This window comes from Chiroxiphia lanceolata, chromosome 15 (assembly GCF_009829145.1).
Source record: "Chiroxiphia lanceolata isolate bChiLan1 chromosome 15, bChiLan1.pri, whole genome shotgun sequence".
NCBI classification, from domain to species: Eukaryota; Metazoa; Chordata; class Aves; order Passeriformes; family Pipridae; genus Chiroxiphia; species Chiroxiphia lanceolata.
Window position 1 is genome coordinate 14722622 of NC_045651.1, and position 12337 is coordinate 14734958.

At 41.2% G+C, this 12337-nt stretch overlaps 1 protein-coding gene across 1 annotated transcript in view; it reads left to right on the forward strand.

Moving 5' to 3' along the window:
* ADAMTS2 (ADAM metallopeptidase with thrombospondin type 1 motif 2) overlaps positions 1–12337 on the forward strand; it is a 170540-nt gene that overhangs the window by 114648 nt on the left and 43555 nt on the right. The window contains exons 4-5 of the mRNA XM_032703046.1: positions 609–811; positions 11841–11924. Coding sequence (XP_032558937.1) covers positions 609–811; positions 11841–11924 — 287 coding nt within the window. The remainder of the gene's footprint in view (positions 1–608; positions 812–11840; positions 11925–12337) is intronic.

A 12337-nucleotide genomic window follows, 5' to 3' on the forward strand; every position in this document is an offset into this window, starting at 1 on the left:
AAATTAATTAATCTCATATCTAAAATGTGGTACTGAGCTGTGATGATAAATAAGATCCATGTCACTACTGTTGGATTGCATGTGTGTATCTAGGAAAGGAGCTAAAAGGTTGAATCCAGGGGACTGATTTGTTACTACCTGCCTGGATAGAAAAAGACTATATTGGCAACTGCACCTACCTTGAAATAGGAGTCTGTGGGCAGTAAGATCAGATTTTGAAGTAGAGTGTCTATCTTTAATTGTTCTGAAATGTAGACTACCCTGGGTAGCACAATACCCCTGAATAGTGTATTTTTGTTAGAAGTACTTTCAAGTAACAAGCATTTTACCTCAAACAGCTCCATTCTTCTCCTCAAAACATTGGCATGACCTTGCTGCCCTTTCGGGCTTGTATTTATTATGCAGTATTACTTAGTAGAAAGCATTGCTTTTAGTTTGCGAAGCAAAAACATTTTGGGTCAATTTTTAATTGACATTAAGCGAAACTAATGCCATTACATAACACCCAGAACACAACAAATGCTGCTACTTCAAATTTATACCACCTTAGCTGAAACCTGAGCCTGAACCTCTCTTGGTTGATGACTTGTTTGTCTGTTTGATTCCAGCTGCTAACCTCACTAATTTGGATAATCTCGACAGCGCGTTGAGCCTTGTTGAAGACCAGGTGCACAGATCGAGGCAGCGCCACCGAAGGCACGCGACGGAGGACGATTACAACATTGAAGTCCTTCTGGGGGTTGATGACTCAGTTGTTCAGTTCCATGGGAAAGAACACGTTCAGAAGTACCTGCTGACCCTGATGAATATTGTGAGTACAACCCCGTGAACCGCCCTGTGGGAAGGCGCTGAGAGGACCGGGAATGTAGGTTGGGTTGGCCCGTTTGAAGGAGACATAACAAATTTCTCTCATGGCAGGAGGTAATAGGAGGGAAATCCAGGCCACTTTCAAAAAATTCAAAAGGGGAGAAGAAAACAAAAGAAAAAGGGGCCAAGAAAGAAGCTGAGTATGGAACTGTTAAAATGTTCAAAGTCCCACTTACGTGCTTTGGTGGGTTGGGGGCACAGGGTCAGCAGGGGCTCAGGTTTTTGGAAGTCCTTACATTTTAGCTGTGTATTCCCTTAATATGAGCTTCTTGCTGAGAAACATGGTTTGGAGAACTGTCTTCAAATAAGGTTCTATTGGAAATTTCAATTGGGTTTTTTTGCACATCTTTAAAACTTCTCAGATAAATTCTTTGATTCCTCAACAGCCACTTTAGGTCCCAGGGCACTTTGCTGCTCCTTGTTCACCCCACAGTAAAGTGTTATGTAGTGTAACACTGAAATTTCTTAAATTGATTTAGTGTTTACTCCATGACTGACATCTTTAGGTTTCCTTAGTTAAATATTTAATCTTCTGAACCATAGTCTGTGCAACAGACTATATAGTGCAGTAGGGATGAAAGAATACACTAGGGAATATTATATTTGAAAGAACCACTTTTTATTTATAAACATGAGTGCAGCAGACACAGCAGCCCTCTAGTATCCAACTCAGTAAGCAAGGACACTATTTTGTGGGAAAAGAATCAAGTCTTGAAAAATCATCCCTGTTACAGATCAAAGTCAAAATATATTTCCTTCTTCTGCCCAAAAAATAGAACTGAGTGGCAGCCCCCTTCATAGGCAACTCATTTGGGGATGACTTTCTTCCTTCTCATCTGGAACAGGAGTCTTTTCTCAAAAAAAAGTCCAAAAAAGCTTTAGGTTCGGTGCATGTGTGTTCTCAGTGAAATAGCGTTGAGTAAAAAATTGTAGGTCTGCTCTGTTTTTGACAAATGGAGTCTGACTGCTCAAGTTTGCAGTCATGTCAAGAGGATGAGCATGTAGGTATCTCCTTTGGCTTTACAAACCACAGTGGCAGAAGGCTATTAGGTACATTTGCCTGGGATGTAGTTTTTCCAAGATGTATTTTTTTAATTATGAAGTTTATTTTTTTCTTTCTTTATTACATTCTTTTGGCAACGTGCAGAATATCACTGTTTATCACTTTAAATGAGAGGTGGAATACGATTTAAGAAAATCCCTTGTCTGATATAAATTCAGTTGCACAAACTCTTTATAACAGCATTATAAATAGTTAAAAACCTGCACTAACATTAGAGTTATGAGGTCCTCAGTGTCTGCTCCGATGGCGGTAAATACATATATTCTAACAGAAATGACACAGTGAATTTCATTTATTTGTGTGGTTTGTTTCCTCTGAGGCTTAAAACAAAGTCTACAGTGAAACAGATGGTTTTATGCATCTCTAAATTAACAAGCCAAACAGGCCAAACCAGGAATGTGGCAAACAGGCCAAAATAGATTAAACATGACTCTTTACTTATCATGTCACTTAAATCTATTTTTAAGAATTAAAATATACAGTAATGGTAAAGAAGCCATAAACGTTCCAGCTCTGGAATATACTTCTTCCTAATTTTAGTAAACCATCCAACACACAAATTGCAAGAAATAACAACTCTAAGCATGCTGTCTCTGCAAGTGGTTTAGAAAGTGCAGCCTGTGTAACTGTACCCACAGGGCACAGCAGATTTTGGCATAGGCAACAATTGTTCTGTTGAGAGCTCAGAGGTAGAAACGTGTCTTTTGGGGACTGAGGATGTATCCCATGCCCTGTGCCTAAATTTGAGGAGCTGTTTGAAATCCCCAAGGCCTCTTGAGGAGGCTCTGGATGGTCTTTGGCAGTCATCAGTGCTGTCCTGTTCTTCCCTTCTTCAAAACTCAGCTGGTTTCTAGAGTCTGTATTTGAGCAGAGGGATGGGTGATGGTAACCAGTCCTGTTTCCAGCTCCAGTATAGAGAGGCAAGAGGGGTTTGTTACTGCAGATGCCAGGTGGTGCTGGGGAGCATTTCATGTTTCTAACGAAATGTGTAGGTCCAAGGTCACTCAAAAAGAAGAGACAGCTACAAAAAATTCCAACTGTATTTTTAAATCTGGTGGAAGATTCTTCCATAACCATCAGATTGTGTGTTTCTTGCTGATTTTAGGATGTAATCAATTAGCTTCCTACAGCAAGAAGGCATTAAGCATAGAATCAATTAGCTTTGTACAGTAACAAGTTGGTAAGCATAAAATCAAGAATGCATGGTAACTGAATAAAATAGTAGGGAAAGTATTTACTGGAGATAAGAGGATGATCAAATAGTTGAATTTCTGAGGTTCCAGAAATGAAATAAATCCCAGGTGAATTCTCCCTCCTGGGACACAACACCACCTTCCAAAACGCAACTCCCAGCACAGCTGCTTCTCCCCACTTTGCTTGATTTCCTTGTGAGTGATGGTATGAACAGTTGTCCTTAACTAACTTCTCCCAGGAATCTTGGGTGGAACCCTACCACCAACCCAACCAAAACAATTTATTTTTTCTTTTCAAGCCCAGTGCAACGACTATAAATTCAGTAAAATCTGTTTTGTGCTGCTTAAGTGATGTGTTGCAGTCCACACCTAAAAGCCATGAAGTGAGAAAAAACCCAGGGGCTGGGTGTCCTGGCTATCTTGAATAGCTGTGCTAATATTTATCCCAAAGTTTGGAAATGAAGTCACTCCCAAACAAATGGTGATAGACGCCAGAGCATTTTTAACATGTTGGGCTGCAGCCACGCATCCCCTGACTGCGCGCCAGCCGTTCCACTGCACTGAGCTCGGCCTCGTGCCACTGCCTTTCCAGCCTCCAGTCATTTCCTCATACAAAAACTCTGGTTTCTCTTGACCTCCTCTCTCTTTTCTCTGCTCAGCACCCACGGGACGCTCAGTCCACCTTTGGAAAATATTCCACTGTTTTCTCTGAAGCGCCCCTCGGCTGCCTCTCGCTCGCACCATTTTCAGTTGTACGTCATGCTGTGTTTTTTCCTGGGAAGGATATTAGCCTGCACAGTCCTCTGCACTTCCAAGCGTGAGCCCACACATTACACAAATTAACTCTGTATTTATAGCACGCAGGAGCATTGCCACAGAGGAGAGGGATTTGGGTGGAAACTTGTAGCTCTGTAGTTACTCAAGAACATGGAAGGTAATTCAATTTCTGCAAGAAGGCGTCTCAAAACCCCAGGGATTTTATCTGGTTCTATGAGTGTTTGGGAAATATTGGAAAAGTGCAAGGCGTTGGAGAAGTGGCATCTTGTTCCTTGGGAAACGAAAGGATTTCACTGCAGGATGCTTTGAGAGGGGGAGCAGGGAGCTGAGTGGATGTCATTGAGCTAAACGGCTTGGATGGGTGCACCAATCACAGGACAAAAAAACTGGCTGGGTGGTCAAGTCCAAAGAGTGGTGGTGAATGGAACTAAATCCAGGTAGTGGCCAGTCAAAAGGGATGTTCCCCAGGGCTCAGTACTGGGGCCAGCACTGTTTAATATCTTTATCAATGATCTGGAGGGATTTAGAAGATGTGTGGATGTGGCACTTGGGGACATGGTTTAGTGGTGGCCTTGGCAGTGCTGGGTTGATGGTTGGACCTGATGATATTAGAGGTCTTTTCCAGCCTAAACCGTTCTGTTATTCTAAGGTGGGTGTTGTTGGTAGCCAGCCCCAGTGCTGAAATCCTCTGACCATTTCATAACCCTCTTGAACAGAGATTCCAGGATTAAGCAGGACATTTGCTGCCTGCTGTGGAAGAGCAGCAGACCTGAGACCCCCTCATTTACCAGGCTGGGCCTGCTCTATTGACTAGTGTGACTATTTCAGCTGCTACAATCCTGTGTTTAGGGTCACATCCAGGTTGGATATCTTCAAAATTTCCTGAAGAGTCAGAGGTAGAATATGTGATCTTACAATATTTCAGCCATTCCAAATAGCAAATTCTCATCAAATAAGCTCAATTGCAAATGTTTTTTTGTGTGTATTGGCTTCATCTGTCTTGACTTCATGTCTTCCACTTTCATGCCCCTCTTCAAATGGTGGGTTTTTTTCCCAGTCAGGCCCCTGGTTTAGCTCTTCCTTATATCCTTTGTCTTTCTTCCTCCACAATATTCCTCAATTTCTCAACTACCTCATTTTCTAATGCTGACAATTGTCATCCTTGTCTATTTTTTAGAAGAATTTGTCTACAAAGGAGGTATATTTTTTTATCTTTGGACAATTTTCAGGGGTAAAAATATTTCATTTGCTTTCCATTCCCTTACTGTAAAAGATGTGATATTGCAATATTTATATTCACATAATGGATATGTGGCCAAAATATTTGTGATACAAACCCTATCTCTTCAAACTAGATGGGTGCGTAACTGCTGTTATTTCAAAGGCAGAGAGACCCTAAATAGGATTTATGCCTCGCTCAGGGCTAGATTTATCTGAGTATTTAGTCATTTACCTGTTTTTGAAATTAGTGAGAATCAGTTTTAAAAATTAGCCTATGGGTTTATGTATCTCCCAGCCTTCAAGTGAAACTTCAACTCCAGAATAAATACATTAAATAACTTTTCATTTGAATAACTGAAATCAATGGGAGTTATGCAGCTGGGGGCCTTGGAAAGTCCCTGGAGTCTTTCACCTGCATCTTTCAGCACTACATATGTCTTTGAAATTGTGGCCCTGAGGCGCTGTTGAATATGTTATCTGTCCTCTTTAATAGGATGTACATGATACTACTATTATAGATGAGATTTCTGCTTTCGTTTCTCTGGCTGATGAGGGATGAAGATTTGCAGGTACAGAACAGCAAGTCCCTAATGAGAGGAGAGGGCAGAAATGCCATCGGTTTTCTAACTGACAGTTGGATAAAAACCTTGAAAGCATGTCTAATTCAAGCTGTTAAAAAGAAAGTGATGATTGAATACATTGAAATAATGGGGCACCCTGTCTCCAGAATCATGCTTTTTAAACTAAAAAAGCATTTTTTTTTTAGATGGGAAGGATAGTTCAGTAATGTGGAATTTGACTGGATTTTTTAAAATTAAATAATTCATAGACACCAATGCTCATTATTTAAAATCAGTTTATTTCAATATGTTCACTTGAAAGCTGAACTAACTCTAAGAAGTTCCACAAATGACAAATATAAGTCCAGCTCTATTCATCTGAGGCACTTCAGCTGTCAGTAGCTGAATTACAGCTTGTTTGAAAGCTTAAACATATGTATGTGAGTTAACTCCACATTTAGGTGGATCATTATAAACCAGTAGCTGTGACTGGTGTGAACAGTGTCTGAAAAGGCCTCATGGGGGTATTTTTGCTCATAATCTTGATTGCCACCCTCCAGTGGAAGTTGTAGTTGTGATTGGGAATTCAGGACCTCCCGCAGGAAAGACCCTCTCAGAACTCTTACAGGTTGTGCTCATTTTCACTGGGATATTATTCCCAATGTCAGTTAGGTGAACATTGCTCATTATTATTACCTGGAATGTGCCTTGCTGCCCTGTTGGACATAGGACAGAGCATCACACAGGATTTGGTACCATCCTCAAGGCAGAGGGTAGGTACTGTTAAAAGACAGATTTTTCTTTTACTCCAAATACCAACATGAGTTTCAGCCATAAAGGTTGCAGCCAGGGACTTTTGAGTTGTGACAGTGTGGTTGGTGTGATGGAGTGTGGATAATTAGGATCAGCTTTCAAATTCTGGATGCTTTTCTGAACCAAACCACTTAGATTTGAAGAGGTCACCATATTTATTGGATTGACACCATACCCCTATCCCTTGTAGTAACATGATAAGTCAATCTGCTTAATTATTTTATGATGCTATAGTTGATTTTATTACCATGATCTTGAGAGAGTAATTCAGAAAAATACCAAGTCTTTTGGTGCAAAGGTAATTTACAGTGTTTGGAAAAACTTCTCAGAGCAATGGTTTGTGGCAAAAATGAGGGGTTCCAAGAGCCTGTGGGAGGAACTAAGAGAAATAAATTAGTCATGAAGTCAGAAAACAAAGTCTGTGACCTTTCTGAAGCCACTGTTACAGTCAAAGGTGAGATAGAGACCCGTTACATGAAGCTACCTAATGCCTTGCCAACACATCTGCTCAAGGGAATGTTTTTCATTTTGATCAGAAGCAGCTAACTTGGACTTGGTAGCATCTACTGACTCTCACACCAGGGAAGGTAAATCAGGACTCGGGCTCATATTTGCATAGAAAATGCCAGATTCTTATCTCTTTTTTTGTTAATGTACATTGCCAAGCTCTTCTAAAACTGCCTGTTGCCTCTGGTTTTGAGCAGAATGATAGATGTTTTCCAAATTGGAGATCACAGTTTGACCTTTAAGTTTCATGTGTTTTGTGTGCTTTCATTATTCTTTTTTCTGTGTGATGCTCAACAAAGATTTCAGGAAAAAAAAAGAGTTCCTCTTTGAGGAAATTAGGAAATGCCTTGTAAGGACTAGAAAGGGAGACTTGGGAACCCTGGATTTTGCCTGATGACTTTCTATGTGACCACGGTACATCCATCCAAGGAATTGATGTAATGTTATTCCTGTGGGATTAAGATAAAGCTTTGTGAATGTTAGAAATGCTACTTTGGGATTTTCAAAAGCACAAAGGAGGTGATGAAAATCGAAGAGGATAGTGGTGTTTGAAGTGGGACCACAGAAATATAAAGTGAGAGGGGAACGCTTTTTGGAGGGTCAGATTACAAAAGTTTGTGCTCAGCATCCACCATGACATTTCTGGTTCCTATTCTGTAATTCAAAACAGACGTTTCGTACAGAAATAGACAATCACTGGATGCCCACCAGGCACCGAGGCTTTGCTGCAGATAATTACGATCTGATGAATGAGCTGCGTCTCGGGCTGGGCTCTAACAATGGTTTGCCAGGAGCTCTGCCATCCCACGGGGAAGGAGCTGATGCTCTCCAGCTCCTCCAGTATCTCTCTGGCAGAGACCCACACATGGTCCCTGCTCTGCCCGGGAGCACGTAGCCATCGGTAGTTTCTGCAACAGTAGTTGAGTAAGGATGCTGGGTGATCAAAGAGCAGGCTAATCAGGCTGGATGGATCAGCAGTTTGTGGTGGCTGGAAAACCAGATGCATCTTGTTTTGTGCCCTCTCCGAACGGTCAGATGTGCCCTCTGACGGCCGCTGTCGCTGGGTCGGAGCCGTTTGACATTGATGGTGGCCTGAGGTGGAAACTATTAGATGTCCACAGGGTGTGTGTGCTCAGGAGCCCGAGGAAGCGGCGCCCACCCGAGCGTAAGGCACAGCCCATGGAGCTGCAGAGGGTGTGCCTCGGGGTGAACACGATGATTTATGGTTCAGCGGGATGGAGCCGTGGTTGTGTTGTGATGAAGAGGGCTGCCTTTTGCATAGCAGATACCAACAAACTTTGCAAGGCTGGGAACTCCTTCAAACTGCATGAACGAGTTTGCCCATGACTTGCCAAAATGTGCAGATTGTTCTCCTATTGCGCATCGGTTTAATTAGAGATTGAGGGAACCACCTGACTTTCCCTAAAAGCCCTGCCAGCTCTATCAGCAGGTAACCTGCTCTGCACCAGGACTTGCAGAACTGCAGGCTAGTGATTCCTATTTGTGTTACAGCAGCTTTCAAAATTCCCTTTTAGGATTGGGGCCTGCTTTGCTCAATACTAAAAACTTTCCAGTGCTGCTTTTACAAAGCATGAGGCACCTCACAGGGTCCTGGCTTGCCTTTAGTTTTTTGATGTATTCTATGTGCTTACTGTGCTGACTTGAAACTTGCTCAAGGCAGAAGAATTATAAAATTAGCAGGGAGGGACAGATGAAAAAAGTAAATGAAGTCTTTGTTTTTCTTATGTAGGACCAATCTGTGCCAACCTGATTTCTAAACAGAAACTTTAAATAGAAATGCATGTTTTCCTTTGAAATATCCCAGAAAAAGAAAGCAAAGTTATCCCAAAATAGTTAGTGAACTACAATAGCTTGATGAAAGTCTCTTTAGAGTGTTTCACTGCGCTTTGAATTCTTTGAGATTTACCCAGCCTTCTTCATCACCCTCTATAAATGCTGAATCACTGTAGGACATCTAACAGGATTTAATGCATTCACCACCTTCAGTTCAGGAGCTGTGATTTTGGGATAGACTTCTGTCCTTTCTTTTCCTAATGCAGCAACTTAATTTTAGATGTACTGATCCAGGATCGTACTGATCTGTTGGTATGAACCAGGATGTCCTACTGAAGTACACGGAGATGCAGTGCTGGGAAAGTACTATGCACTTGTTTTCACACCTATGTATTGCACGGACATCTGAACATGTATAGCCACTGTCTGATTACCTCTGCTTTGAAACAGTAAGTTTCAAAGTTGTGAGTTGCTCTCAAGCCTGGAGCTTTCTGATTCCACACATGGGTTGGTCATTTTCTGCCCTATACATTGTGCTGCATTATCTTGACTCTGATTTCCTATTGAAATAACAGGAGGAAATTTGGAGAATCTGATCATGGAGGCAACTGTGTGCGCTTTTCATGAATGTTTGAGAGCACAACATTCAGCTGCTTGGATTTTGTATCTTTACTAGCTTCCTGAAACAAATAAGTGCAATTTAGGCTATGCTGGAAAAAAAGAAAAGCATCTATTTCAGCATGTTATCTATGTGCAGTGAGACACTACTAGCAAAGCCACAGTTTAGCTTAGAGAAAGATGCTCTGTGAAGAGAAGTTGAACTCATCCTGATTAATGAAACCAAGACCCAGAGCTTTGAATTGGCCCACTGTCTTGCACAAAATCCAAGATCCCAAGAGAACCAAGCAGCTTTTTACAGTGCTTGTGCTTTTCTGTTCATTCACAGTTTGTTTGTTAGATGTCATTTGCATGAACAGTCAGGCAGTGTTTTAATTCTGTTCCATCGACGTTTTCAAGCCAAGTTTTCCTTTGGCACAGAACAGCGATACAGTTGTTCGGTTACTCAACTATTGTTAAAAGAGGCTTAGGTTAAGAGAGAGAGAGCAATTTGGATTACACTTTATGAACTAATTAAATACTTATTTACATGCTGTGTTTGCTGTCCCCTGTACACAGCAGTTCTGGTTTAGGACTCATTTCATGTATAGGTAATTTACAGCTTATTTCAACCTCATATCCGTGTGCTTTCTTCTCACCACACAAAGAGGGAGGCAAATTATTATCTCTGGGTCCCTTGACAATGCACAAGGGTCTTTTTCCTGGGTGAAAGAATTTTTGTAAAGCAAAATATGTGTTTATGTCTTACCTCTCTATAATCTCTGTTCAGCAATGGTCCTCAGAGTAAAAATAAGAGATTTTTAAAATTATTGGAATATGAAGTTAGCCTTCTCAAATCTTATTTAGACATGTAAAGAGATTATCCAATTTCTGGAGGGGTTGTTTACAAAGTACATCTGAACAGATCAGCTACTTCTACATCTGAATGAAAATAGCAGCCCCTGAAGCCAATTATAGTCATGGGTTCCTCATCCACCATCTTCCAGCCAAGGATCTGCTTGCTCATCAACCAGCAACAAGCCTGGATTCCAGGCATCCCCCAGCATGTTCTCCAGGTGCCTGGGCAGGTGACCTGGAGGGTGTGAACCTGCTCCTGGAGTTGTGGTTCAGCCACACCACTTCCAACCCATCAGCACAGGATACTCAGGACTGTTGAAAACTTGGACATCTACCAAGCATGAAATAAAGCCCTTCTATCAAAAAATACGGATGAAATGAATTAAAATTCACTTTAAAATGTCAACGGGGATTGCTTAGCAAAGCCTACACTGATGCATTTAATTTTAGTGATTTTTGCAGAGATAAAAGATGGGCCATTAAAACTGGGGCTGATGAAAGTAACAGGATGTTATTTACTGTGTTTCAAATGAAAGGTTTTCTGAAAGTTATTTATTAGTTTGGAGTAATGAATCTAGTTTGCAGGAATAAATGAGATTTAGGTCCAGCCAGCAAAGCAGTCCAGTTTGGTGCAACCTTTATCAAGGGAAGGAGGTTTTAGGAGAGGCACTTGCCTTGCAGGGAATCTCATCTGCCTCTTCTAATTCGTAAAGCTAAACCCCTGCCACTTGGCTGAGTCTCATGCAGTCTTCATCACTGAATACTTAAATCAGCCTCTTTAACAGTTAATATTTGCCTAGCTTGCGTGTAGTAGTGTTTCCTCAGTAATCATTATTCACCCACACTTCATTCTCTAAATATTTACAGTTTTCTTTTCTGTGTTCCTGGGGTGATTTTCCCATGTACGCGTTTAGTTATGTAGCTCTACTATTAAAAAAAAAAAAAAAGACAGTTTTAATTTGCTGGCATTTTGTGGCTTTTGTTCTACTTGCAGAGTTTAACACTGATGAGTTTTGACAGACAACAAAGCCAGCCCATGTGCCCAACCAGCTTTATGAGGGAGGTATATCCTCCTGGCAGAGTGTGAGGTGATGGGTCCCAGGTGGAAGAGTTGCAGGGTGCAGCTGAGCTGGTTCAGTGAATTGCTCTTGGGAGAGAAGTTCTGTTCCTCTGCTCACTGTCCCCTTCTCCACCTATAGTCCTGCCCAGCAGAGAGATATTTGGGATTCTGCCTGGATGACTGTGCTCCAGGCTCCAGCAGGCACACACGGGTCAGCTCTGCTGCATCATGTAGGTGCATCATGATACCTCCAAGTCCATTTAGGCTGGTGCTTATGTACCTGTTAATCTGTCAGTCTCCAATTATGTGTTGATCTTAAATGATTTCTTGAATTATGACCTGTTGGGAGGCTACAACAGAGCCTGGAAGAGAGAACGTTCCCTCTCGCATTAGTGGGGTTCTTCATGTTTTATATATGAACACAAACTGGTCTCTGGACTAATGACAAAGCATAAAAGGTACTGCTGTATCACTGCTTTCGTAGTCACTTGCTGCCAGTACCATCATTAAAGTGCTGAACTCTTTTGCAGGTTAATGAAATTTATCATGATGAGTCCCTTGGCGCTCACATTAACGTTGTCTTGGTGAGGATAATCCTGCTGAGCTATGGCAAGGTAAGTAAAGGTTAATTTAAATGGAGAATATCAATATCTATAAACTTCATTTGTTTATGAACAGTGTAGTTAATGGTGACTTGTATTGGTTTTGCATTGTAATTCATATATTGTCTTTACCAGTCTATGAATATAAAGATCTTTTATGTTTATATATATTTGTTTACCATTTGAGTTTCACATTTCAAATAATTTCAGTTTCTTCTGGGTTTTCCCTTTCTCATTTGAAGTTGTTGCTTAGTTGTGGCAGTCTGTATTTTCAGATTTGTTTGGAACAATCCACAAAACATAGAGAGCATTTTGGTTCCTAAAGAAAACACAAGGTGTTCTGGTAGAAGTGTATGTAAGTGACAATAAAAACAAGATCAGTTCTGCAAGATGCTGAGGGCTACAGCCTCTTTCTAAGAACTCAT